Below are 27,823 nucleotides of genomic sequence, written 5' to 3'. Positions count from 1 at the left end.
CTCTATCTGTGCAGCCTGTAGGTGTTATGGACTCACAAACCTCTGCCTTCCCCCAGCCCCTTCATCCCCAACTGCGTGGCCTTTGTTGGAAGCCCCAGGTCCTCTCCAGCAAGAGCTGGGGGAGGGTTGACTTTAAACTCCACTAAACAGTGGAGGCACAATGCAAACAAATGTATTGCAGCACGCAGCTATGCAAATAGCTTCAGAGCGCAGCACGTTTTCCCCAGCATTAATTGCTGCACCGCCGGGGTTGCGTAGCAACAGCTCCGCTTGTGCCTCTGACAGCTCCTGCCCCTTGATGCCTCTGACACCTTCTGTGGCAGGCAGGGAAGGGGAAGAGAGCAGGGCTGCCCTGGGAAATGAAGAAGCGCTGGGAGGCAGTGAGGGGCTCTGATGATAAAATTCGCTTGGGACGCTGGGATTGTGTTCTGCTGTCCCAGGGTAGAGTGTGCGGTGGAAGGAGGGTGTTGGGGCACAGGAACAGAGGAGATCTGGCAGCTGCAGCCTTGTGAAGGCAGCATTCGAGGCTGGTGGGCAGAAAGGGCAGACCTGCCATGTGCCAGGCTCTGCAGGAAAGCTCACTGACAGGTGGGCTGTCTCTTCCAGTGCAGTCAATCCTTCTGGAGACCCCATACAGGTTTATGACTGTACCTACAGCTTGGCTAGAGGCATAAAAGGCCCCCAGATTGTCTCTCACTGGTCGTGAATCTCCTTTTGGCTTGTGGCTTTTCCAGCCCTTGAGAGAGATGGCTCATTCCTCATGCACACCCAAAGCTAGGAGAGCCCTGGGCCAAGCCCTGTAGGAAGGGGTGAGTACAGGCACCAAGGAGAAGGCTGTAGGTGGGACGGGCAGCCCTGGGCTCCCTCGCTGGTCTTTCCAGTCCAGCAGCTTCTGTGGGGCTGGACTGTATCTCCTGAAAGGCAGGACTATGCCTGCCTCCCTCTTCAGAGGCAGGACTAGCTGCCTCCTGAGAGTAATTTGTCCTCAAAACCATGTTCCCAATTCCCATCCTCTGTGTTTACCAGTCAGTCTTCAGCTCCCGTTGTGCTTTTGCCAGGCTGAGGAACATGTTTGCACCCAGCACCTTTACGTGGAAAGACACTTCAGCTCTGCAGTCAGCTCACCTCTCCTCTATTCTGATCAGCCACATTAAAAAAATAGTTTCTCTGCAACAGTTTGTACTGCCCATAAGCAACTCTGCTTGAAAATACGGGGTACTTGATGTAACTCTACTATTACATGTGAGCCAGAAACAAGCTCTTCTCTCCAAAATTGCCTTAAGTAGGGAGCATGTGGGCAATCCTGCATCCATCAGCTGCCTCAAAAGAGAATGCCCATGGGCATGTTTTACTTCTTAGTGATAGCCAGAACAGACAGGAATAGCGGGAAATGCTGGATAGGTACCAAGGCACACAGATTAGCAGGCCCCAGGGAGCACAGAACTCTGTGTGTCTGGGAGATCTGGGGATGGTGAGGCACAGGCTGCGGCTCAGCACTCTTGGGGGCACAGGGAGAGGAAGGACAGAGCTGGGACCTAGCCATCCTCAGAGTCTTTTCACCGCAGGTGGCAGTGAAAGCTCTGCCCCAAGGATAGCCTTAGACACCCAGAATAAGGTGATGCTGCCTGCAGTACCCAAACAGGGATGGACTGGAGAAGGAGCAGATGAGCTCAAGGTGAGGAGTTGCAGCCTTTCTTTGAGCTGAAGTGGCGTGACACCAGAGGACCCTGAACACAATGTGCCAGGTGGACTGTGTCACTGAGTGTGAGATGGGTTTTCTAAGTAGAAAGGGCATCAAAACTGAATGGATTTATTTCCTTTATCAAGCAGGAAAAGTATTTATCTCCGTTTTTTAAAATTTAGAGCTTGACAAGCTCTGTGTATCTCTGATTGTCTCCTCGGAGTACAGTAGGGCAAATAAGGTGACAATGAGTACGAAGGCCTCAGTCACACTTCAGAGGAAGAAACTAGGTGAAAAGCAAAGCAGAAATGCTGCTGGAACCTTCAGGATGAGGGAGCCAAGGTCCTTTCTGCCATACAAGCAGGACATGAGGCTTTTCCGTCCCACACACATCTGCAAAGCAGGTGTGACCTGCAGCTGCTGTGCTCAGCATCATGGCTGCAAGGCAGGAAAGGACAATGCCCAGCCTGTTTGGTCCCTTCTCCCAGACCAGGGGCTCTGCACATAGGTTTGCAGCCTCCTCCTCACCAGGCATCACCCAGCCTTTCCCTTCCTTCCTTCCTTGCCACCCACCCGGGCAATCGCTTTGCCTATGCCGTGGATTCTTCCTTCACAGCCATGGAGTGCAGCACTCGAAGGTGCCCCAGCAAGGAGTGAGATGGCTGTTTTGCCACCATAACCCCTTGCCACAGCTGCCCAGGCAGCATGGCAGTGAAGGGGGGGCCAGGGCAGGGCCCAGCCTCTGCTGCTGTCGTTAGAAATTCAGTCTTCCCTGGGGAAGATGGCTGCTTCTCTTCAGAGCTGGGCTTGTGAGTAGGTAAGAGGAGTCACCGCCCTCTTTGCAAAGGTGGAAAAAAGATTACGCTGAGCTCTGCCTCTTCAAAAAGCCCCCTGCTCCAAGCCCAGGGGGTTGAAAGGTTTTTTTATCCCCTTTTGTTATTCAGCAGAGCGAGGGGAGGAGCTGGGCCGTGTAAGAGATCCTGGCTGACATAACCCTTCCCATGCAGGGCTCTGGAGAGGGGCCAGGTTGTACCTGAGTATTTTTATTTAAACTAATCCCAGGCGTTGCAAATTGAAAGCCATCGCAGCGCCAGGTAGGACCAGCTCAGACGGTTGCTGGAGGGCGTTTTTCTCACCTGGGTGCAGTAAAGCAGTCTCCAGGTACGTTGTTTATTGCTATCCCGGGAGTGTGTTCTGGAGGTGTTGGGACATATTCGGCAAGCTGAGCTGGCTCAGCCTTTCTAGGTGGTTTCAGGAAAACCCTGCCTAAGAAGCCTTTAAGGAAACTGAGATGCTGGGCTTGAGAGGCGAAGCCTCATTACGTGTAGAACACGTTATGCCTGGGCAAACTGGAAAGCAAAGGGCTGGGTAGCAGCTGCTCAGGGCAGGCTTGGCTGTAGCCTGGCGTTTCTGGGCAAAGAGGAGACCTGGTCAGCCCTGAGCCTGAAGTGGCCCCAGGTGTCTCTCCCTGCCTGCCAGCCCAGGGAATCAGGGCACTGGAGGTGCCTCCCTGGTGCGTGTCAGTTCAAAAAAAGCAGCCAGCAAGCAGCAGGTAAGGAGCAGGTGATGGCTGGGGCAGGCTCTGGTGTGCCTGACGCCACTGAGAGCAGCTGGCTCCGGCCACTGGCTTTCCCTTCTCCATTTCTCCGCTGATGACTCCTCCAAACTGGAGTTCCTCCTCATCCACCTGTTGAGCCCTGTGCCTGGCAGCATGGAGAGGGAGAACCCACTTCAGATGAAGCTGTTTTTCTCCACCCTGGCCCTGAACTCTTTGATAAGCGTTGTTCCCCTTGACCCAGCTGAGTGAGCGGGGTCAGTGTCTGATGCTGGTGGCAGGGGGGGGCAGGCAGAGGAAGGTTGTAGGGGGAGAAAGGACTTTCACTCCTCCGGTGCCAGGCCAGGAGGTGCAAAGTGCAAGTGTTGTTGCAAAGCAACCCTACGTTACTGGTAAAGATCCCATGTCAGGCAGTGTGGGTGCCAAGACGTGGGGCCCTCTCGGTGTGCTCGGGACTGGGTGGGAGTTGCCTGTGCTGCCGTTGGGAACAGATAGGGTCTCAATAACAGCACCTGGCATGGCACTCATGATGCGTTCATGCAAACACTGGGTAATTATCCCCTAACCTCTCCACCAGTAAGTCCTCATTAATTGCCTCTGCCAAGCAGGTAACTGATAATGGCCTGGGTTTGAGCGCTAGCTAGTGGCAGTGACCCCGTGCTGTAAAAGCCCACCTTTCTGCACAACCAGTGTGTGTGCTGACAGCCCATCAGCTGCAGCAACACTTTATTAAATGGCAGCTAATCAAAGGTCAGTGCCAATGGCACAGCACCACACAGAGTGCATTGCTGCCTGCATGTCCTTCAGGGTGGGAGCTCACCAGAATTTCTGTGCAGACTACAGAGGAGGCTCAGATCTGCTCACTTTGGCCCCAGACCCATCTCCTGCTACTGAGGTGTAAGCAGAATTTTAAGACGTAAAGTAGCTGAAGATTCCTGGCACGTGGATGCCCAGCTGTGATGCTACTCTGCTCCCACCCAGCTTGGCAGTGCAGAGTGAGGGAGCGGAGGTATGCAGCCATCCTAGAAATGCTGGGCCTTCCACACCAGGTGCCGTGCAGATACTAAGTCTGATTCTTTTTAGGTTTGCTTTGAACATGTGACATGATGCCTACACACTGGGATGTCCTAGGCAGAAGTGTAATTATGAGTGCTCTGGCAGTGGCAGACAAACAAAAGTGCAGTCTGTGTCCTGCCAGCAGTGTGCACATGTAAGTGTGCATGCTGGGACTGAAGGAACACCTGCCAGCCCCAGGAAAACAGGAGGCTTGATCTCACCTAGAGGTCAGGCAAGTGATGTGCCTGACTGGGAGGAGAAGGGTTATTCTGGTTTTGCAGCATAAACTAATATTCCCTAGGACATATTACTGACTGCTTCTCTCTTTGTTTCTCTAGTGAGGATCCAGCAGAGACAATAGCAATAGACTCTAACAATCAGCCGAAGTCTCCACTGGAAAAATTTATGGTCAGACTGTGTACACATCACCAGAAGCAGTTCATTCGTGTGCTAAACGACATATACACTGAAGTACAACCAGACTCTGACGGCCAACAGTTATCTGAATCTGAGAGCATGGAGGCCTCTACTTGTGGCTCTGGTTGTAGCCAGCGAAGCACTGAAAATCAGGATAAGGGTGCTACTTGTACTGAATCAAAGCTCCCTTCTACATTGGACCCAGGACAGTCAGGGGCCGATGGCCCCCTGCATGTTACGGGACAAGCCCCAAAGCAGCCTGTGGAACTGAAGTCTCTGGACAGAGCAGAGAACTCCAGTCCTGCTTTGAGAAGGGACTTCTGCGAGCTCCCCATCACCAGGCTTCGCTCTGCTAGTCCAAAGGATAGCCCCACCCAAGGATACCTCAGCACGTTGAACTCTTCCTCTTTGAATTTCCATCATGCCGCAAAGAGCCTGGAAGGGCAGCAAGCTGCTGGACACGAACAAGAAGCCGGTATCAGGAAGTGTGAGGATAATAAAGAGCAGCTAGCAGGTAAGACTCTCATGGAAGGTTATATCTCAGTCAAAGTGGCAAATGTGAATGGCAGCGAGGACAGCTTAGACAGCTGTCTGGGGTCCCAAAAGAGCTCTTTCAGGCCTCTCCCAGAGGAGTCCTGGGATCCTGGCTTTGCAGTGACCCCCCCTCGCAGAGCCGACAAAGAGAACACTTTGCAATGCAGCTCAAAAGCATCTTTGCACCAGGACTTAGATGCGAAAGAACAAGATGTGAGACCAAAGCAAGAAAACCACCTGCATGCCATGGCCAAGGGCAAGGCAGGCTGCCAGCTGCACCCAGCTGACAAGGGCATGCTCGACAAGTCCAAAGAGGGCTGGCTGCCCACTGGCGCCACGCCAGCCACCCACCGGCCCCCCGGTGGGCACCCCCGCGCCAAGGCAGCCTCCCTCAGGTCCTCTCGGAAGAGCAAGAAGGCGTCGGGGCTGAGGATCAATGACTATGACAACCAGTGCGACGTGGTGTACATCAGCCAGCCCATCACCGAGTGCCATTTCGAGGCCCAGCGGCTGGTGTCGTCCCGCAGGACGGCGAGGAAGAGCACCCGGGGCTATTACTTCAATGGGGAGTGCTGCGAGCTCCCCACTGTCCGCACGCTGGTCAAGAGCTCCCGGGCGGAGGAGAGGGCGAGCAGCCCGGCACTGCGAACAGAGACCCTCGTAAGTGCAAAACCACCCCTGGTGCTCTCGGTGGAGGGGTCTGCAGGGGCAGGACGGGAGGGTGAGAAAAGGGTTTCCCTGAGGCTCCTGGCTAAAGTGGCACCAACCAGCCGAGAAACGAAAGAGAGAGCTGAGCTGGGCTCCATGCAGCTCCGGGATACCCGAGCGCTACGATCAAGGGATGCTGCTGTGGCCATGCCGTTCTTCTCTCTCTCTGCTCCACCCAGCCCCCAGAAAGAGGACAGCTTGGCCAGCTCACCACCACCTGGCTCCCCTCCTGCTGAAGGAGGGGAGTCACCTCCCCTCAGTGCCACAGTAGGAGGCACCGTCACCTGGGAGGCTGGCAGTAGCCTGGGCTCCTCTGGGGATGGCAGCAGCAGCAGACAGGCTGCTGATGTTGCTGACTTTTCAGTCTCAAAAGCACACGGTGAGGAGGAATGTTGTCCAGGCTCTGACATACAAACTATTCCAGACCCCCCTGCCAGTCCAGAGCCAAAGTCCTCCTCACAGCCCTCTGCTGCTACAGACACAACACCTCCGCCCTCTGATGGTGCCAGGGATCCTGCCCAGCTTCCAGGCTCAGGGGATGCTGAGCTCTGTGGGCAGTGTCTGGCAGAGCCCTCCACATGCTCTCCAGGCTCGCAGGCTCCTGATGAGCCCCCTGCCACCATGGATGGGAAGAGCCCCCTGGAGCCCCCTGCCACTTTGCAGTGTGGGGATGTGAACAAAAGCATCGATGCTAAACCAGAAGCCGAATCATCGGTCATGGTGGGTGACAGCCCTCTTGAGCAAGAGGATGCTGTGCTCATCAGCGCACCCCTCCCCAAAATCTTGGAAGTGGAGGCAATGCAGAATAACAGTACAGCAGGTGAAAAAGAGCCCACTGAAGGGGAAATGCCACCTGACCCAAACAGTTCAGACTCTGTGTCTTCCAAAGACAGTCTGGACAAGAAGCGAAAGAAAGGCAGGAGAGCACTAGTGGCATCAGACCGGTGTCTCCGAAGCCAACGATCCCCATCACCTGCTGAGGGCAGTGCTGAGGACTCTGGTTCTTCCAGCTCTGGGCAGCTTACTTGCCTTCAGATCAAACTCCCCAAGAGCCCTGGTGCTAAGCGGTTCAAGAGAGAAGTGCAGCTGGATGAGGCAGCATCCATGCACTTCCCCAATGACTGCTTCCCCAATGTGCTGCTCAAAACCAGCGAAGAGCCGGGCATTGGCCAGGCTCCAGAGAGCATCACCGAGCAGCAGCCAGGCGAGGAGAATGGTGTCACTACCAGACAAACCTATAAAAGCATCTTAGCAAAAGAGACTGCTGCAGAGGGAGAAAATTCCTCTAAAGATGACTCCTCTGCTAACAGCAGCCAAAGTCATCAGGGTGAGATGCTGGAAATCAACATCCAGGCTGATTCTGAGAAGAAAAATATTACCCTCCCTCCAGAGAACACTGTTCCTGCAAATGATGCTGAGCAAGTGGATGTGAAACCAGTCAATGCCAGTGCAAAAGACAAGGGTAGCTCTGACAGTGTCAGGGATCTGGGCAAGCCAGTGAACTATGAGCTGGTGACCAATTTGCCTCCATGTCCCAGCAGCAGAGGGGGAAGCAAGCATCTTCCAGCAAAAACTGCAAAGCATAAAAATGTTGCTCTGCAGTTTTACAACTTACGACATGCACCCGCACCTGTAGACAGTGCAAAAAAGAACACACCAGGGAAGGAGTCTATGCAAGCAATCCCCAAACTGAGGGATGAACACAGTTCAGGGAATGATGACTGCCCAACACTGGAGGACATAGACATGGATGACAGCAAACCAAAGTTCATGGAGTGGTGTGCTGAAGAGGAAAACCAGGAGCTCATTGCTGAGTTCAACACTCAGTACATGAAAATCCAGAAGGGCTGGATTCAGCTGGAGAAGGAGGTCCAGCCAACCCCCAAGGTAAAGAACAAAGCCGACAAACTAAAAGAGATTTGGAAAAGCAAGAAAAGAACACGGAAAAGCAGAGGCTCACTGGAAGTGCAGAAGCTTTCTCCTGTGCAAATGCTGTTTATGAAGGCCTTTAAGCTGTCTGACATATGCCAGTGGTTTCTGGAGACAACTGAAACCAGGTCTCTAGTGATTGTGAAGAAACTCAACACCCGTCTCCCAGGGGAGATTCCCCCCATGAAAGTCCCCATGCAGAAATATTCTTCCTCTAGTCTCTACCCCAGCTCACTACAAGCTGAACGTTTGAAAAAACATCTCAAGAAGTTCGCCGCCACTACCCCGGCTCGGAATAACCTGAAGAACCAAAAGCTTTGGGCCAAAATTCGTGAGAATGCTGATAAAGCAGAGGTTGAAGAAGCCACCACTCCCAGCCAGACGTTTCCCACTGATGCCAGCACCAAGGAGCTGAGTGAGGACAAAACCATCCAGCCTGCCCTCAGCTTGCCCACGCAGGCCAGCACCAGAATCCTGCGAAAGTACTCCAATCTTCGGGGCAAGCTGCGAGCCCAGCAGCGCGTGGTGAAGGCAGAGAAGCGGAGTGATGGCCCGGGGGACCACCTGTCCCTGGAGAGCAAGCAGAGCCGGAAAAGTGTGTGCATCAACCCCCTGATGTCTCCAAAGTTGGCCTTGCAGATCAAAGCAGCTGCCTTTCCTGCTAAATCTCCCTCAGTGGATGGAACGGGGAAGGGCCGGAAGGGGAAAAGCAGGTCCCAAGAGGACCCCTTGCCCAAAGTCGACCTCCAGCTCAGCAAGAAGAAGAAGACGCTGAAGGAGAGCGGGAGCACCCAGGAGCGATCCAGCTCTTCCACCAAGGACAAGCTGCCTGCCAAGAAGGCTAGTAAAATAAAGCATTCAGAGGTCAGCGTGAAATCTCCCGCCACCAGAAAGCAGACTGCCATGGAGAGGAGCAATAAACTGGCCAGAAAAATGTCTTTGAAAGAGAAGAGAGTCCCGAAAAAGCAGCTGGAGAAGATGCGGCTCCCCGTGCGGAAGGGCAAGGAGAACACGAGCAGACGGGCCGTGCTGCCTCCCAGTCACGAGGAGCTGTCCAAGTCCCCAAAACAAAAGCCCCTGGGGGAGTCCTCCACACGGTCACAGAAGATGGCCAACAAGAAGCACAGCAGTGGGAAGACCTTGACAAGGTCCATGAAGAAGATACAGGAGAGCAGCGTGTCTCAGGGCAAGAGGAAGCTAAGGGCAAAAGTGGACTGTTCGCACAGCAAACGCTCACGACTGGACCCGAAATAGCAAAGAACCGGTAGCCATGTACAAAACTGGTGTATAGTAGTAACCCTTTACCATGCATTAACTAAAGCTGCTTTTATAAGCTGTAGCAAGCCTTTAAAAATCCGCAGTTAAAGGATAAATGCCCATGATTTTAGGCATCAGCAGATGTGTCTTGGACAGAGAAGAGGTTGGTCTGTCTGGCTCTGCTGTTCAGAAGGAAGTTTCTGTAGTTTGAACGTTCCTTGGGTTCTTTTAAACTTAGAACCAGGCAGTTTTTGTTAAAAGTACAGTGCCTTATTTATCACTTTAAAAATAAAAATAAGAAGCTTGTCTGTGTGATTTGGAGGCTTGCGTTTTATACTTGAGGCACAAGCACTTGTACTGTAGCAGAAAGAAAACCACCTTCGTGCACATGAAGTAGCTTTTGTCAGCCTTTGGGTGCACACAAACATTTCCCTTTCTTTCAGAGTCCTCCTTCTGTCTGTCTTCTTAGTGGCATTTAAAGCAAAACCAAAACCATTTCGCATCACTAAGGGAGAGAAAGGCGAGTCTGTCCATTGTCGGTTTGCTGGTAGCAGTTGCTGATGTCCCAGACTGTTACTCGCATGAGAATGTGAAGTAGCTACTGGTGTGTGTACTGCTGATGGCTGCCTGCTCCTCGCTGCACAGCCCGTGGGTGGGGAGGGCCCGCTCAGGCTGAGGAGATGCCCTGGGGGCGCCAGGTACCAGGCTGCCACACCCACTGCTGCCGGCTGGGCGTGCTGGGCTGTATCTGTCTTTTTTTCTTGCTGGCTTCAGGGATGAACCGGTCTTGCCATGCTCTGCTTTTGGACAGACTTCCTTCTCCTGTTTCCCTGTCCTTGTGGTGATTTCTGTGGTCTCTGATGGCAAAGCTTTTCTGTAGTGCTTCACTGAAGGTTGAATCTTTCCCTTTTTAAGGGCTTGAGTTCCTGATGTTGGTGCTCTGCAGGAAGGGAACTCTGGCTCTCACCTTGTGCTTTTGTGCACGTCTTGCCTAGTGCTGTCCGAAGCCAGGATTTGCAGTTGAAATAAGGTTGGGATAAGGGACTGGCTTGTGTTAATTTTTTACCATAATTTGCATTTCACCTTTTTACCAGCAAGGTGCGGGAGGTTTGTCCTTGCTTGTGTCACAGGACGGGGTCATAGTGCCTGTCTTTTCTTAGAAAAACCTGTTAGAAGTGCACTGTGTGTGTGGCTGTGCTGGTTCTGCTGGGCAGAGATGACCAGCAGCTGGGGAGGGCTGTGGGCTGTGCTAGGGCAAGGTCCCTACTCAGCCATTGCATCCCCACGGCTTCACTTTCACATTGCTGCAGAGTCCACTTGCGGGAATCCCAATGCCAGTCTCCTTCCAGACGTAAAGCAGCAGTGCCTGTCAGGGCACTGTGTGGACCCTGAGGCTGCCAGACCTTTAACAGCTGCCTTGCTGGTCCTTGCTCAGCTGCTTGTCCCTGATGAGAGCAAGGCTCTGGTGCAGCCCATGAATTCAAGAGATGCTGGCCCTTGGAGCAGAGGCTGGAAAGGGATTGGCTGCAAAGGGAATTGCTTTTCATGGTTGGCATTGAACCCCAGATCTGAAGGCCTGGGGGCGGGAGGTAAAAGGCAGATAATTGTGTTAAAATCTTTCATTGTACCCCTTTAGCACAGAGGATGAAACCAGGTGTCTGATTTGCACTCCCTTCACAGAGCACCTCTGGCTCTCTTGGAGGTACTCCCTTTCCCAAGCATTGACACAATGCTGCGGCACATTGTTCTCTTACTGTGAAATGGCTGATTAAAAAAAAAAATCCTTTGCCTTTCCTTTGAATTGTGCTAGAGTAAGTTAACTCTCTGAACAGGTAGGAAGTGATTAAATCTAGCCTGTCAGTCCCTGTACAGATTAATATGAAGTTATCTATTACTTTAATTTTTACTGCATGCATTAAATATGTCAAACATTCCATCAGAAAAGATTTAAAAGTGTTTCAAGAGAGGTGTAAGGCAGGAGGGCACTGATGGCAGTTAAGTGATTTATCTGTACCTCTTTTGCAGGGTGTCTTTCCCTCTTGCTTCTCCATCCTTACTTATGGTCCTTCTCTAGCCTCTGGCTGGGGCCCAGCCACATGGACCCAGATTTCCTCTCCTTCCTCTGGGCCAGGTGTACGTGTGAGCACGGCTCTTACCTTTGCTGCTCTCGTCATTCCCCTGCAGCAAATCCCTTCTCCCTGTCCTTCACCATCACTCCTGAAGCACCTGCACCGCTCACCAAGCCTTGAGGCTTTCCCTCTCTCTTCTCTCATTTTTTAGCTGCTGGTAAATGGTAAATTCAGGCTGTCCTGCTCCCTGTCTTCTGTGCTTCTGGGAGTAGGAATCCCATTAGGATAAAACCTTATAGAAAGCAAGTGGAAAGAGTCTTTCTAGATGGGGTGCTGCTGCTCCAGTGTCCTGGATGCCTTTCTGCACCCTGGGGCCTCACCAGCACCGACTGGCTCGAGCATGGCAAGGCTGGGACAGCAGGTGTCATTGGTGCTGGAGTGGAGCAGCTTCTGGGCATCTGTCCCAGCTCAGTGTGCACTGCTTGGCTTAGGCAGTGGTGGGATCAGAACACTGAGCTTCCCGGCAGTGTCCCTGACAGGCAGTGGTGACGTGTGCTGCTGAGGCACAGCCCCCTGCTTCAGAGCAGTCTGTTACCAATAACTGTGACTATTACATCAAGCAAGGGATGCACAGGGAGCTGCAGATGAGCTTAATGAATGGAAGAAAATAAGCAACATGATTTAGTACCTTATTCCACATGGACATGGAGTGTGTTTCCATGTGCTGCCCACTGGCACTACCACAGTGCCATCCTCAGATCCACAGCCTCATTGCGCTCCTCTTCCCCTGGGCTACCCCACAGCTCCCTGCTCTACTTCTTCAGCTCTGGATTTCAAGAGCTACAACCCACAAAGCAGATCTCTTTCTGTTACTTTGGCTTTTCTTGCTGGCTACTTTCTCATCCTATTTGAAACTAGTCTCCATCATGCACCCTGGTCCATGAACGAGGAGCAGCATCCTCTTATCTCTGCACCTCCACAGATGTCCTCACTGTCCCTCTGCTGCCAGCCCCCCTCTCATTTGCATGGTTACCTTTTTCTCTCTCTTGTTGTCATCAGCAGCTCTGGGTCTTCACACTTCACATGTTAAGAATCCGTCCGTTAATTAACATGTTAATTAACCACTGGGAGGAGCTGCGTTTGCCAAGCTCAGTCAAGTTGGTGCTGTAGCAAGAGCAGTTTGAGCCCGGGATGCCTCCTCCTACCTGTAGCTGTGAGGATCTTGTTAAGCAAGGCCAGCCCTGGAATGGGTTTCCCTGCTGGCAGGGTGTGTGATATGTACCCAAGGCGTGCTCATATTTATCATATTTATGATAAGTCCATCACTTACTCATCCTTACCCAGGCTAGGTCCTGTTTGCCAGTGTTCGCTCTGTGCAGTGGGGTTTCTGTAGTCACCTGCCAGCAAGTCAGGGAGACAGATTTGCAGCAAAACTTCTCTGAAGAGCTGACCAGGCGGCACTGATGTTTCTGACGGACTTTCTGCTGCATTGCTGACCAAGGTCCATGAGCTGTGAGAGCAGGATGAAATTGTTCCTGCTGCTCTCTGCACCCCTCCCTTCAGTGCTGGGGGTGCCATGCAGGGCTGGCCTGAGTGGGCTGGCTGCCTGCCCTCACCATTTTTTGCTGGTGTGCGGATGAGCAAAGCTGCAGCCCAGCCCGTGTCTCAGTTGGTCTTGTGGCACCTCTGGAAATGCTGATGTTTCCAAAAGCTCTGCCAGCTCCTAGTAACCTCCCAGGAAATGGACATACAATCAGATATACTGGTGCCCTGTTTTTAAGATGTGCTGATGGACGCTTTTTCTCTCCAGCTCATTAAACTTCCAGCCTGACAACTGCATTCCCAGTTGAAGGTGACTGAGAAAGCTGTGATTCCCAGCCTTCCATGGGTACAAGTAGTGCCTGGGGCAGCATGGAGGTGTGGGTGGCCATCCAGGTTGGGCTCTCACCTTTCCACCATCAGCAGTCATGCCGGGGGAAGAGGGCTGAGCCCCAGCCAAGGTGTGCTTGGGTCTGCATCCTTGGGCTGTATGCCTGGACAGCCCAGGAGCAAGACGGGGATAGGCTCCTCCTTGACAGGGAATGCCACTGGAGATTTTCTTGTAGCAGTAGGTTTTTTGAGCAAACCACAAGGCTATGATGTCCCCATGTCACGTGTGTTCCCCCCCCATGTGTTGTAGCATCCATTTGGCCCATCCTTCAGCTTGGTGGTTGTGAAATGAATCCATCTGTTCTAAGATGTTCTCAGGAGTTCTTGTTTGTATTAAGCTCACCCCTAGGCTTAGCAGAAATCACAGTCCCCATCCTCCCTGCTCCCCTCCCCGCAGACAAGCCCTCTCTCTCACGAGCACTTCCACCTTCTCCCCGAAGGGCAGCAGAGGGCAGCTGGCGGTTTTGATTCAGGGCACGTTGGCAGCTTTGGGGCAGCCGAAGGAGCTGGGATGCAGCCGGCCAGCTTTTGTGACATGGGTCTGGAGGCCAGGCGGTCCCACGGGCTGTATTGCTAGCCAATGTTTTCTAAGTCTGTTTGTAAGAGTACCTAATTTTAAAATGAAATGTGAATATATATTATGTGTAGGTGCCATGTAAGATAGTGTTGTGCTAGGCAGCAGGATGCTAACCTACTTTTTAAGCTTTTTGGAGGCAGGAAAAAGCATTTTTCTCTCACTTCATGCTCACAGATCTAATATTGTAAATAGGTTTTTTTAAATATTTATTTCATGGGCTTTCCACAGGTTCTCGTTCTGACTGGTGTGTCGGTGGGTGGGGCTCTATTGCCCAGCGTGCCGCAACCAAAGGGCTGGCGATGGTGTGGGGGGATGGGATGGGATGGGATGGGATGGGATGGGATGGGATGGGATGGGGCGGGGTGGGGGGTGGTGGTGGTGTTCAGTTTGGGTTTTTGACACGTCAGAGCTGAAGCATTAACTCTCTTCATCTCGTTTTGATGATGTCAGACCTGGTCGATGGCCACGGTCCCCAGGGAGGCTGTGAGCTCCCATGGCCGGCCAGGATGGCTGTTCCCCAGGACAGGGGCACTGCAAGCAATAAGATTTGTAGTAATAATGTCTGCTGTGATGGCAGGGGCTCTCGGGGCTCAGGGCCAGGTGGGAATAACCCTGCTCCCGGCAGGGGCTCAGTCCAGCATGGCTTGGGGGGAGTGGTCTGTTGACCTGGAGGTACTCAAGGAAGTGTCCCCAGGGATGCACAAAGTGGGGGATGCTGTCACCCCCAAGGAACCCCCCCAAAACCACCGAGGTGGGGTAGGTAGGTGCTGGTAGCGAACTCCCACTAGTGAATCACTGCCTTTGTGGGTACGGGTGACCCAGGGGACCTCGCTGCTGTCACTGCTAGTCCTAGGGCCGGCTCCAGAAGGTCATTTGCTCATTTGCTAATCATTCTGTAATTTCAATTCTCCTTCTAGGAGGTTTGAGGTCATTTGGTAATTTTTGCTTAAGTGGGTTTAGGTTTGTTTTTTTTTCTTTGTTAACCTCTTTTTGCCTGGAAGTGTGGCTGGCTGACCTTCCAGTCCAGCTGTCTGGGTGGGGCAGTGTCAGCAGGATCTGCTTTTATGATGATGGGTCTCTGACTTTGGAGGATGGAGTGAGGGGTGCTGCTGGGTTCCAGCCCTGCAGGACCCGTCACCAGTCCCACACTTCCTTCACCCTTGGAACAGGTGTGTAAAAAAAGAAAAACAAAAAACAAAAAAAAACAAAAAAAAAGGAAAAAAGGAAACAGTAATTTTTTTCTTAGGATGTAAAACATTTGAATATTATCTCCACCCTGATGGCAAATGTTTTTCCTTCATCTGTGTCTGCTTCCCTGGGAGAGTTTTGTTTCTCTGTTTGTTTCTATATGAATTTTAGACACTGAGCTGAAATTCCTCCTGTCCGGTACTGTATGTTTGAGCCCAAGCAATGTGAACTGTACAGACCAGCAGTGGGAAAGGGGAGCTGGTGACTGCACCTGGGAGAGCCGTGGCTTGGGACGGCATTCCCAGTTGGTGTAGGGAGTGGGAAGTACTGCGCCACAAGTTGGGAAAATGAACTGTCTGCTGTGAATTCTCGGTTGGAAATGTGGAGAGGAGTTTCCATTAGATAATGTTTACATACCTCACCTGACAAACCTTTGAAAGTGTATATATAAAAAAAAGAAAGAAAATAAAATTATATTAAGTTGCTTTAAATCAATATGTATAGCTATAAGAGCTGGGTCATTTGAACTTTGAATATGTATCGATTCTCTAAATGTTGACATTTTGTGAACTCTGTGCTCCGGTCTTTTATTTCATCCTAGCCTATGGAAAAAGTTGTGTTCTTGTTCCAGGTAAAAGGTCCCTGACTCAGATCTGAACTCCTCAAGGATTCCCACCACCTTGTTTTCTTTTCTTCCTCACTGTCAGTATTCACCCTATGAGCTTTCTAAAGGTCCGTATTTTATTGCCGCTTATTAAACGTTTCTTTGATATCAATGTTTGTTTGGTGTGATAAGTGGGGAAGCCTGAAGGTGAGTGAGTGCACGAGGTAGGGCACGGGAGGCTGGCACCCTCCAACTGCCACCCCCTCCCTGTGGAGGGGGGATATAAATGCCTGGGGGGGGTTTCAGTGCTCCCGTACCAGTGCTGCTGCTGTTTGTGGCACCAACAGTGCAAGCTCTTGGTGACTGGGGGCTGCTGCCCAGGCCCCCTCTACCCTTCCCCAGAGAGCTACAAGGGCCTGTTTTCCCCTGGAGCCATTCCATCCCCATAGCAGGCACTTCAGCTGCCCACGTGCCAGACGTGGCAGTGATGGCTGCATGGATAACCCCGGCTGCTTGTGCCCACACTGTGGGGGCAATGCCTTGGCCAGGGCTGCTCCAGGAGGAGGAAATCATCCCCCAAGACACAACCAACTCTTTCCATCCTGTGCCACCTCCTCACACTCTCAGCAGCACCAAGCACCAGCTTCTCCCTTCTCCCCAGCAGGAAAGAAGAGGCCAAGCCTCTGAATGAATAAATGTCATGTTCACATGGAAGACAACATAGACAATACCAAACACCTCCTAAAACAATACAGCCTCTGCCAGCGGAAGGATGCCCAGCGCCTCCCTCGCCAGCCTAGTACAAACCAGCGTCTTCAATAGTGACACACACAAACCCCACGGGCCAAACAAAGCCACTGTCATTTTCCTGCCCAGTAGCATCTGTAAACAAAAAGAAAAAACCATTTGTTGACCCCAAACATATAAAAATACTATAACAAAATGAAATACAAATATATATTAGAATCTGTAAGTATTCTGTATAAAGAGATACTTTAGCGGTTAGCGTACAGCAAGAACAGAAACACAACACAACCAAGCCCCGGGTGGGCCACAGGCAAAATGAGACGCATCCCAGCTCCTCTGTGTGGCAGAGGAGCTCCCATGGAGAGGGCATTTGTGGCAGAAACACATCCCCGTGGTGGTGGAGATGCCCCGGATGCCAGTGGTGAGCAGGGATGGGGACAGCACCTGCAAAGCTGGGTGTATCCAGTGGAGGTGCCTGGAGCCTGGCCACAGCTGGCAGTGCAGACCTGAAACCAAAGTGCTGGAGCGGTGAGATGGAGAGAGCCAGGACTGCAGCTCTGGGATGAGTCTGTCCACCAGGGTGATGTGGTGTTTCACTGTCCAGCCATGTGCAGTGTCCCAGGTTGGGTCCCCGCTATCCTTGGCCCCGCAGTCACAGAGGTGATGCTGCTGTGGATGTTGGGTGCATGCAGTACCCTGGCAGGGGTGTGGCCCTGCTCCCACACCAGCTCGGCACATGCCCTGGCACTTGCTTTGGAGAGATGCTGGGTATGGGCACTTGAGTCCAAGAGCTGATGGGTCCTGCCCTGGCAGTAGTGTTGGCTCCAGGCTTGCAGGTTTGGACATCTTCAGCCTCTTCAACTTGTCCCAGCAGCCTCTTGCTCCTGCTGGCTGGGTCAGTGGGACATGGGGGCACTGTCACCCAGCTGCAGGCCTACTCCCTTAGACAGAGCCTGGAAAAGGGATTCCTGTGCTGCCCTCACACAGCTCTCACCTCTGAGCAGAGCCACCTGGCTGAGCCAGGGCTATCTGGGGCCCTCTCCACATGAATGGCACAGTGCTGGCCCCATGGCACAGCGCAGGTTGGCACTGGAACCCTCAGGGACATCTGTGCACTGCTGCCCGTCTCCCATTCAGTGTGCCTGGCACTGCCCTGGTCCTGTTCCACCAGCGTGGCCCTGATGTGACCAAAAGGGGCTGGACCCGAGCGTGCCCATGCACTGCAGAGCCCAGCCAGTGTGCACAGACTGGGGGTGTCACCAGAGGGTCAGGCTGGGGCCACAGATCTGGGGACATTATCTGGGGTACTTAGGGCTACAGCACCCTGCAGGGAGCGAGACCAGGGCTGCTGGGGGAGAGAATGGGAAACTGGGTCTGGGCTCACCAGGACTGCAGGACACTATGCAGCCCACTATGGCTTGCCATAGATCACAAGGTTTTGCCATGGCAGGCCTCCCTCCTCCTGTCACACATGTTGGAAAAGCCCTCAGATCGCTGGGCTGATGCAAGGGACAGGGCTGCCAGGGAGAGGACTCACCTGGGATGCAGGCACTGCCCTCCATGGCTGTGGGGCTTCACTGGCAGGGAGGCAGAGTGCCACAGGGAGAGGACAGGGCAGCTGGGCAGGGTGCCCACTCCATATCCACATATCTGTGTAGCTGCAGTTCTTAAAAAAATTCTCTATCTACACATTTGCTTTGTTTGTGGGGTTTTTCCTTTTTTTTTTTTTTCTTTTTTTTTTTTTCTGTTTCCTTCCCAATCTTCTAGATGCACCAGCTCTACCCTCTGCCGGGCTCCTCAGATGCAGCTGCAGTTCGGAACACCCAGAGAGCAGCACCATGCCCGCAGTGTAAAGTGAGGTCCTTGGCTCGGGGGGTCTCCCCGCCAGCCCCCAGCTCTGCAGGGCCGTGGCTGCTCACAGGCACTGGCTGCAGCCACACTTGCTGGGCTTCTCCACCTCCTCCACAAAGGTTGCACCGTTGCTGCATTCGAAGGCGTATTTCCTGCGCCGCAGCCGCAGCCCAGTGCAGCAGCCGGCGTCAGGGCCGCCGCAGGTCCCCCTGCATTCCACCCAGGCCACCGGCCGCGTCGTCTGGCAGATGGCATAGCCCCGCTGCACCTGGTGGTAGTCCCGCACTGGCTCCCCACGGCACTCCGGCTCTGTGGGACAGTGGGACAGCAATGGTCAGCCTGGTCTGGTGGCGTGGGGCTGCCTTCCCTGGACACCCAGCTCCTCAGCACCTACCTTGGTCACAGAGGGCTCCGGTGTAGCCATCGTGGCACTCGCAGGTGGGCTGGCCACCTGGGGTGAGGCGGCAGTGGCCATGGACACAGGGCAGGTGGCGGCAGGGGTCGGGTGGTTCGGCAGGCTGGTTGCAGAGCGCGCCCTGGTAGCCCTCGTGGCACTGGCAGCTGTAGGAGAGGGCATCAAGGGGCAGGCACAGCCCGTGCACACACCTGTGGGCATACGCTGCTGTCAGGACCTGCTGGCGTGGCACGAGCACGCACAGCCCACCAGCACTGAGCATGGCGTGGCTCTGCACCAGCACTGTACTGCGGCTGGCACGGCACCACCTGGCACGGTACAGCCATCATGGCACGGCACAGGCGTGGCTCTGGCATGGCACCAGCACAGAACAGCCCGGCACAACTCGGTGCTAGTGGCACGGCAGGGCAGCGGCACGACACGGCACCCCGTGATGGCACGGGACCGGCACGACAGCACCGGGAACCAGCCGCAGGGCAGGGTGGGCAGCCAGTGGGGTAAGGGCACTCACTTGTGCCCCTGGCAGGGCCCGCCGCGGGGCTGGTCGCAGTGGGGCCCGTCCCAGCCAGGCTCGCAGTGGCAGACGGGGCCCTGGGCGCCCGAGGGCTGGCAGATGCCGTGCAGGCAGTAGAGCTTGCGGCAGGGCTCGCAGCCCGGCACCACCCCTGGAGTCATCCGCGTCTTGGTGAAGTCCTGCAGCTCATTGTTGATGTAGAGGTTGCGGATGCATCCGTGGAAGCTGGTGCCATTGAGGAGCTGCCAGAGGCGGAAGGCGGCCGAGTTGACATCCACAGGCATTCCTGGGGAGAGCAGGACCATCAGTGCACCCGGATGCCCCCCATGCCCTCCGTCACCCGGTCCCTGTCCTACCTCCTACGTAGAGGGGAGCCTCGCTATTCAGCGTGTAGTGCTTGCCCGAGTTGTCCATGGTCATGGGGCTGCCACCGTCGATGGACAGGTTCACCATCTGGTCAAAGGTCACCAGCTCCACGGTGTGGAACTGCCCGTCGTTGATGGTCTCAGCACTGGCAGGGATGGCTGGGTCACCGAGGATGCCCCCAGGCCGAAGCAATGGGGGTGGAGGTCCCCAGTGAGTGGAGAAGGGGTGCCAGGTACCTGTAGATGGCCGAGCTGGGGTGGGTGCCAGGGTCATAGCTGACCCTCACATGGCCCTGGTACAGCTCCACAGCCATGTGGTCGCTGTCACCATTGTACAGCAGGATGCCATTGCCTTCAGCCGTGGAGACCTGCCAGAGAGAGAGGTGGGAGCCCACATCCCTGGGGCAGACCCCCAGTGGCATCCTTTAATGCCCCCACGCCCCCCTAGCCCTCACCTGAAGGGTGATATTGGCCCGGGGCCAGTCTTGCAGGTCAGTGAACTGCAGGTATGTGTCACGGTCCACAAAGTTGACGCTCAGCAGCTTCTCACATTTGGGGCCACCAAAGCCAGGCAGGCACTGGCACAGGGCGCGGGCACCCCGCTCCACACATGGGGCCCCATTCTGGCATTCAGCTCGCTCACAGAGGCCAGGCTGGCCAGCGGTGTGGGGCGGCATCTCGCAGAGCTGGCCACTGTGGGGCCAAGGGTGCTGCTGGGCTGGGGGCTGGGAAAGAGCCCTACACCCTGCCCAATGCCACAGAAGGCTCTGACACCACGCCCCTGATTTGGGGTCCTTGGGAAGGCTCTCCCAGACACTGGCATCAGAGGAATGCCTGGATGCTGAGCTGTGCCTTTGGGTCCCTCCTCAACGATGCTGCCTCCCCCCAGCCTCCACCCCCAGAGACACACACTCCCAGCCTCACTCCTTCCTCTCACTGAGGATGGATGGATGGATGGATGGATGGATGGATGGATGGACGGATGGATGGACGGATGGATGGACAGACCTGGTAGCCAGGACTTGTCCCTTCTGCACAGTGACACATAACCATCCCCGCTACCCCAGGTGTCCCCGGTGTTCCTGGTGGTACCTGTAGCCCTCGGTGCACAGGCAGGAGTAGCCATTCACCTCATCCAGGCAGCGGGCGTTGTTCTGGCACCGGTGGTCCTGACAGTCGTCGAAGTCCTCGCTGCAGTTGCTCCCCACATAGCCGGGTGCACACTCACACCTGGGGCAGGCGGGGGGCTCGAGGCTGCCCCTTCCTTCCCCCTGCGCCAGTGGGTGCCTGCTCTTCCCCTTGTAACCCCCCCTCTCCATGGCCCCTCACTGCAGTCCCCAAAAAGCAAATCTATCCACCCCCAGACAGCCAGAAAAGGTGGTTTGGAGAGGAGGGGGCTCACCTGGGCCCCTGGCTGGTGGAGATGCAGGTGGAGTCATGCTGGCAGGGATTGAGCTCGTCTGAGCAGAAATTGGGCAGCTGCTCACAGAATTCCCCTGCAAGGCAGAAGAGGGGGTGCCCAGCAGCTCCAGGACCAGAGGAGCAGCCCCAGTCCCCAGGAGCTATTCAGCCCTCATGGGTGGCTGGAAGCACTGGGCACATTCCCATGCCAGGTCTGTGCCATTTGGGGATGGCTAGCCCCCATTCCAGGTACCTGTGTAGTGGGCAGGACAAAGGCAGGTGTAGTTGGTGGCACTGGGCACACAGGAGCCCCCATTCTCACAGCTGTGCTCCTTGCAGGGGTCGCTGGTGGTGTGGCAGCTCGGGCCCTCGAAGCCCCCTGGGCACAGGCACCTGCCACGGGGCCGGAGCAGTGTCAAGGAGGAAAACGAAACAGAACATTTTGGGGTGGCTGCCCCGAAACGACCAGCACAGGACCTTGGCAAAGAGCTGGGTTTGGTGTCCTCCTGTCAAACACTGGGCACAGGGGTGGGTGGCAGCACAGCCTGCCCGAGGATGCTGTGTTGCCACGACAACAGGCTGAGAGACCTCTCAGCACAGGGAGGGGCTGCACAGCCTGGCTCCTCACCCCCAGCCTACCAACTATTTTCAGCTCCTAATTGCAGCCTGATTCCCAGAATGGCCCAAAGCATTCAGAGCAGTGACGGTTGTGTGAGGGTAAGGCAGCCCCGCAGGGAGCAGCAGTGACTCCAGGACCACAGCAACCAGTCCCAGTCCCAAACCCCTCTACCTCCCATGCCTTCTGTGGTGATGGTAGTCTCCTCTCCCCCACTGACCTCTACCTAGGAGCCTTTTGGGCAGGGAGGCATGGGAAAGTGGAGTCAGACAACACGAGCTGGAGCTCCCACACAAATGCAATATCCCAGCTATATGCCCAAGGGAGATGCAGGAGGCAAAGGAAGTATCAGAACTCTGCATGCGAGGCCAGGGTCTCCCATGCTACTGCCCAAACCCCCACCTTTCATGGGGTCCTGTCCAGGACTCACCTGAACCCAGCTCCTTCCCCCTCCTGAGGCTGGCAGGTCCCCCCGTTGGCACAGGGGTTGGAGGAGCAGCCACCGAGTGCCACCTCGCAGTCGCGGCCCTGGGGAAGGATGGAGAGGTGGGAGCGAGGAGGGGGCCACAGCACCTGCCCAGCTCTCCCCATCCCGCTCAGCAGGCTGCTGTGGCACACAGGGAGGGTAGGTGGCCCCACAGGCAGCAAGCCCCAGGGGCATGGCAGAGGCCCTGCTCTGCTCCCTTGCCCTCTGCAGGGACACGTCCCCATGCACTGGGGACCCCTGGGACCAGGGTACCTTGTAGCCACCGGGACAGGCGCAGCGGTAGGAGCCAAGGGGGTCATTGTGGCAGGTGCCCTGGTTCTGACAGGGGCTGGAGAGGCAGGGGTTGCACTTGGCCTGGACGCTCAGGGCAGGTGGGCCTGTAGGAGGGGAGGCACCACGGAGACGACCATCAGTGCAAGGAGTGATCACTTTTGTGGGCACCAATGTGGGGGCAGAGCCTCTGGGGTTGCTGGGAGCAGAGCCTGTCCAAGGGACTTTGCACCAGGCAATGGGACAGCCAGGTTTGCTCAGTCACCAGGGAAGTGCCACCAGTCAGGTAAGAGGATGGAAGCAACCTGGTCCCCCTGCTCCAGAAGGCAGCTCAATAGATGAAACCCTGGAGCCACCCAGACTCACAAAGCATTGCTCTGCTGGGTGCCCATGGGAGGGTATGGATAGACAGCATGGGCACCGCTCACCTTGGCACTCAAATTTCTTGGCAGGGGTGGTGAGCAGCAGCTTTCCTTCCATGTCGGGGGGCCCAGCGCAGCGGGCAATGCCTGGCTCCTTGTAGCCCGTCTTGACCCAGCTGGAGAGCCAGCGCAGGTTGCAGCTGCAGTACAGGGGATTGGCCCCGATGGCTCTGCACGAGGAGAGGGGCAAAATTGCACCTGGTGCCACACAGAGGGAACTGGGCACAACTCTGTCACTTGACCGGGATGCCACATGATCGGCAAAACAGTGCTCCATTTCTGGACCCACCACAAGTGCTGCCCACAATGGGAGGACTGGGACACACACAGTCCCACAATGCTGTCCAGTTAGACCACGCTGCTGCCAGACCCACAGCCCATGCAGTGCTCCGTGCTCTGCCCTGGGGCTCTCCTCCATTGCCCACACAGAAATTCTTGGCAGTCCCTCTCCAGTACACAGGCAAAGCTGCCTGGGGCCAGCAAACTGGGCAAAGTACCCTGAGGCCCTGCAGAAACAACAGAACCTGCATGGGAGTGGTAGGGCCAGCCTGGGCTCTGCTGCACAAGCCTGCAGGACAGAGAGACAGGTGTGGGCTGGTGGGAATGAGCAGTGGGTCACGGCCAGAGCTTGTGCGGACAGCACTGGGGGAAAGCAAGGAATTGCTCTGGGAAAGGAGAAGGAGGATGGAGGGTTGCTCTGCTCCACAGCAGAGAAGGGTACAGAAGCAGTGGATGATGTGGCAGGTGGAGGGCCTGGATGTCTCTTTGAGCCCTCCTGGACTGCAAAGGTCAGCAGTGATGGAGGGCCGGTGTGACCAACACATGTGACAAAAGAAGGAGATGGCAGCCCAGAGGTGAGGCAGTAGGGACAGCAGATCTGCTGGGGCTGACTAACCTGGTCTTACAGTAGCCACAGCACCAGCTGTGGCACAGCTCAGCCTGTGGGAACTGGCAGTGCCAGCTGTCTGCAGTGGAGGCAGCACAGCCAAAGGAAATTGGAGCAGAGCAAGCAGTGCTGGTCCCCAAAAAACAAGGAGGCTACGACTGGGCATCAAGCTGCTCTTTGCAGACTGAAGGAACAGCCTGAGATGCCCAGGATGCCAGGAGCAGGCAGCTGGGAACAGCTTAGTTAGGAGACAGGCAGGGGACCAAAAAGACACTGTGAGCAAAGTTAACCCCTGGCCCCGGGTGGTGGGTACAGGGCAGAGCTCCTGGGGTGCAGGCCCACTCAAAGAGGGGCTGAAACACCACCGCTGGCAGGAGGATACTTGGTGACAGCCTGGGGGGCTGTTTTGGGGAAGTGCACTGGCAGAAGGCTAGCAACACACTGGTGTGTGTCAGAGCAGCCCCTGCCAACCCACAGCTGTGACACTACTTTGCGTGGCTTAACCTACATCCTGGGGAGCCCCAGAGATCTGGTGGGTTGGGGAAGGACCCCACACCACATCCACCTAAGACCACAGGGACATCCCAGCAGCACTGGGAGACTCAGCTGCACACCTGGATCTGAGCATGGGCAGCAGGTCACAGCACTATCCAACAAATCATGTCACAGGTACCAGCCCAGAGAAGAGGGGAGAAGGCAGCTCACCCTCCAGGGAAAACAAGCTCAGCCCAGTAGTTTTTAAAGGTCTATGGAGCTTGCATTCAGCCCTGAGCCCTGAGGAGTGGGAGGAGATACTCACAGGTGGGACAGGGAGGTGACATCTGCAAAGATGCCCTCGGGGAGGCTCGAAATGTCGTTGCCATGGAGAGACCTGCAGAGAACAGAAGGTCCTGCAATGCCCAGGGCTCCAAGGTGGGCAACAAGGACTGTGGCCCCACCCCACAGGTCCAGCTGTGGTGGCAGAACTGGACCTCACCACACTGTCACTGTTGCAAATGCACCATCTGCTCTGAGAGCAGATGAACCTTCTCATGCTCCTCCTGCAGCCTCTACCCTGCCCACTTGCATGCACCCAGCTCCAAGTGGGCACAGGGGACGCAGGGACACGGGCAGCAGCAGGGAAGGGGCTGAGCAGGGATGTGAGCAGGGTGTAGGGCAGGTACTTACAGCAGCCGCAGGGAGCGCAGGCCCTCGAAAGCCAGTGGAGGGATGCACTGCAGGGAGTTGTAGCTGAGGATCCTGCGGAAGGGAAGCAGGCAGCACAGCTGTGTGTGGTGCAAGAAACCCACCCTGGGCTACACGCTGCCCCAGTCTGAGCTCCATCTCAAACCACGGCTTCAGCCAGGCAGAGGGTGGAGACCCTGGTGTCCCCAGCACCCCCCGGTCTTCAGGGTCCCCTAGAACAGCTCGCACAGCTCAGCTGGGCTGCAGCCCCGAGTGGCTCCGCAGGGACCTCACTTACAGGGTGGTGAGCTGGCTCATGTTGGTGAAGGAGGAGTTGCTCAGGGAGCTGATCTTGTTGTTGCTCAGATCGCTGGAAAACAGAAACCCCAGGGCTTGGAGCCAGCTGGGCCCTGCCCCCTCTTACTGCTCCCCAGCCTGCTCAGCTGCAACGGGGGGCAAGCAGCAGCATAGCACAGCCTCCAAGGGAGCAGCAGGGCTGTCACACCAGGTGATGGCAGCAATGCCACTTGTCCCCCCTCTGTTCCATGCCCAGCACCAGGTGGTGAGCAGCCAGAGGCTGAGCATCGCTGCCAGTCAGTTGTGTTTCAGAGCAGAGGGGGGACACAGAGGGATGTCAGGGTCCCCGCACACTGCCAGGTGCCTCCTCAGGATCACACACCATGGAGACAGCCCCTGCCCTCACCCACAAGTTCCAGCAGCGCCTCCAGCTGACCGGGCTCCTGCTCCTGGCTACTTACACAAGCTGCAGATACTTGAAGGTGGAGAGCTGCCCCGGGACCTGAGTGAACTGGTTTCCATCCAGGTAGCTGCAAGGGAGAACAAAAGCGCCTCAGGGTGACTGAGAAGCAGGAGATCCCTTCCTCTCCCCCCTCTTTCTCCTGTGCACCACCATGGACTTCAGGCTGCAAGAAGCCTCTCCAGCATCACCTCCCTCCTGCACCCAGGGCCCAAGGGCCTCTCAGGGGACTCCTGGGCTGGCAGGGGAGCTGGTGTGTGAGTGCACGAGCACACCCGGGTTTGCAGGCATGTCCCTGGGGACACTCTCCCAGCAGCCTACGTGTGCAAGCGCAGCCAGCAACGTGCCACGTTTACACATCCGACGGGAGCGTGGGAGGCTGCAGCCGCTCCCGAGGCATGTGTGAGAACGTGAGAGATGGCGCAGGATGCAGAGAGAGGAGGAGTGTGCAAGACAGTGGAGGGGGCTGCGGGGGTGGTATGCATATATACATGTGCCCAACCAGTGCCTGCAGTCCCTGCACACAGGACCGGCTGCCATCCCTCATGGGCACAGAGCCCCTTTCACAGCGATGGGCATCACGGAGCTGCACATCCAGCCCTGACATGCACAGCTGAGCTTCGTGGCTGCGTGGGGATCACAGCTGCAGCCGGAGGTTGTCCCTCACTGTCCTCTTCCAAGGACCAAAGACAAGGGTCTCAGCTGCTGGGTGACAACACCTCTTGCACAATACCCTTGATAGCCCCAAATTGTCAGAGAGACTCTTGCTGAGCCACTTGCTGGTGGGGCTGGACAGGATACCTTGGATGGGTCAGGTCCTACCCCCACTACCAGGACAGGATGGGGGTGTGGGGAGGAGCCCAGGAGTCTCTGCCCTTTAACCCCACAGCAGAGGCCCCTTGCCCAGAGCTGTAAAGTTGATGGAGGGTTAGAGGGAGAGGTTGGGTACTTGCCCACTACTCACAGCTCTGTGACATTCTTGGGGATCCCCTTGGGCAGGGCCTTGAGATGCTTGTTGCTGCAGCGGACAACCGTGTCGAGGCAGGTGCATTCCTGCGGGCACTGTGGCCGGGGGATGCAGGTGGTCTCCTCCTTACCTGCACCAGGCATGGAAAGCCACCAAGTCACCGGGGTCCAGCCCTTGGGTATTGTGTGAAGCCAGATTCAAAGCTTTGTGGCGGCCTAGGATGGCTCCCCTCTCATGCCAACCATCCTCCCTCACCCCCAAAGCAGGGTCTTGCAGGCAATATCAGTCAGGAATTAGCAGTGCAGGAATTGCTCCTGCACCCAGAAATCGCCTCCACTAGTGTGGATGCAACCAGCCAGCTCAAGGCTGTTCTGGTTTTCACCATTTTCTTGCAAAATGCAAGAGAGGGGACAACACAGGGACAACACAGATAAGGGCACAGAAGAAGGGGCTCAGCCCTGCAAATCCTCGTGAAACAACCTCCTTCACCCATCTCCCAGACACAGGTTAGATGGAGCTTATGCTGAGCAGCCAGAGCAGCTGGCATTGCTCCCCTTCCCTGCGGTGATGCTGGAATCCTGTGGGAAAGGCATTCCTGGGACAACCGTATGCTATCTCGCACTGCTAGGAAAGGCGCAGGATGCAACCCTTCAGTCTTTGACGGGGTGGAGGAGGGAAAGCAGAAGAAAGGATGGTTTGTTTGTAAATATTTTCCAGAGGGTTTAAAAGCTGCTCTAAATTTAAAAAAAAATATATAAAAAGAGGTTTTTCTCCCCACGCACACTCCCTGTCTGCTCCATCTGCCCACCGCCAGCTCCGGTGCATGTGCAAGGCTGAGAAGGGAAGGAGCAGGATGAATCCCAGTGGGCTTTGCCTACACCTCTGCTCCTATCATCACCCAGGGCACAGTGTTTGCCAGCATGGGCCCACCTACATATAAAAGCCCCAAGGTGCAGTGGGTGCAAACTCCTCTTCTGGCTTCAGAGTGCATATTTGAGTGCCCAAGGGCTGAGTACCAGGAAGGGAAACTTTTGTATCATTAGGGGAGGGCATTCATGGGGCCCCCTGAGCGACTGCCTTGCCACAGGCACATCCTGGCAGCAAGGATGGTGCTGGGACAAGGAGCATGGTGTCATCCTGGGAGGAGCAGCCTGGTCTCCCCTCATCCTTGGCACTGCAGGGCCCATAAGTTACCTTCCTCACACCTGAAGTCAGGGAAAGCCACATCCTGGAGCGGGATCTGCCGGAGGAAGTCAGGGTTTTGGCACCGAGGGTTCCCTGTCACGATCTTCCTCTTGCGCAGCCAGTCCCCCAGCCAGGCCAGCTGGCAGTTGCAGTTGAAGGGGTTGGCGAGCAGGTTCCTGCACACAGGAGAGAGCACAAGGGCAGCACCTGAACAACCACCAGGCACGGGGACCTGCAGCAGCGTGGACAGGCTGGGGGCGTCCCCCGGGACC

The 27,823-nt window shown here is 55.6% G+C and overlaps 2 protein-coding genes across 17 annotated transcripts in view; one reads left to right on the top strand and one right to left on the bottom strand.

The window, feature by feature from the left end:
- Window positions 1-12,503, top strand: part of LCOR (ligand dependent nuclear receptor corepressor) — an 86,275-nt gene extending 73,772 nt beyond the window's left edge. For all 14 annotated transcript variants that reach the window (XM_038140127.1, XM_038140128.1, XM_038140138.1 and 11 more), the window contains one exon: window positions 4,631-12,503. In XM_038140127.1, the coding sequence (XP_037996055.1) occupies window positions 4,631-9,134 (4,504 nt within the window). In that variant the 3' untranslated portion in view covers window positions 9,135-12,503. The remainder of the gene's footprint in view (window positions 1-4,630) is intronic.
- A 3,683-nt stretch (window positions 12,504-16,186) lies between these two features.
- The window catches only part of SLIT1 (slit guidance ligand 1), a 60,675-nt gene continuing 49,038 nt past the window's right edge, over window positions 16,187-27,823 (bottom strand). Inside the window, exons 20-38 of one of the 3 annotated variants that reach the window (XR_005257435.1) lie at window positions 27,561-27,727; window positions 26,364-26,496; window positions 25,401-25,469; window positions 24,941-25,012; window positions 24,646-24,717; window positions 24,278-24,349; window positions 22,599-22,762; window positions 22,153-22,277; window positions 21,844-21,941; window positions 21,051-21,190; window positions 20,799-20,892; window positions 20,489-20,626; window positions 19,852-20,089; window positions 19,634-19,764; window positions 19,388-19,542; window positions 19,029-19,317; window positions 18,497-18,708; window positions 16,696-18,411; window positions 16,187-16,386 (exon numbers count right to left, since the gene is read on the bottom strand). Coding sequence is in view for 1 of the 3 variants with exons in the window: in XM_038141318.1 (XP_037997246.1) it covers window positions 18,167-18,411; window positions 18,497-18,708; window positions 19,029-19,317; window positions 19,388-19,542; window positions 19,634-19,764; window positions 19,852-20,089; window positions 20,489-20,626; window positions 20,799-20,892; window positions 21,051-21,190; window positions 21,844-21,941; window positions 22,153-22,277; window positions 22,599-22,762; window positions 24,278-24,349; window positions 24,646-24,717; window positions 24,941-25,012; window positions 25,401-25,469; window positions 26,364-26,496; window positions 27,561-27,727 (2,614 nt within the window). In the remaining 2 variants the exon portion in view is untranslated. Of the gene's footprint in view, window positions 18,412-18,496; window positions 18,709-19,028; window positions 19,318-19,387; window positions 19,543-19,633; window positions 19,765-19,851; window positions 20,090-20,488; window positions 20,627-20,798; window positions 20,893-21,050; window positions 21,191-21,843; window positions 21,942-22,152; window positions 22,278-22,598; window positions 22,763-24,277; window positions 24,350-24,645; window positions 24,718-24,940; window positions 25,013-25,400; window positions 25,470-26,363; window positions 26,497-27,560; window positions 27,728-27,823 lie in introns of all 3 variants that reach the window. The other 2 variants (XR_005257436.1, XM_038141318.1) reach the window with 2 other exon arrangements.

The sequence above is a fragment of the Motacilla alba genome, chromosome 6 (genome assembly GCF_015832195.1).
Source record: "Motacilla alba alba isolate MOTALB_02 chromosome 6, Motacilla_alba_V1.0_pri, whole genome shotgun sequence".
In the NCBI taxonomy this organism is placed as follows: Eukaryota; Metazoa; Chordata; class Aves; order Passeriformes; family Motacillidae; genus Motacilla; species Motacilla alba.
This window is presented reverse-complemented; position numbering and strand designations above follow the sequence as displayed.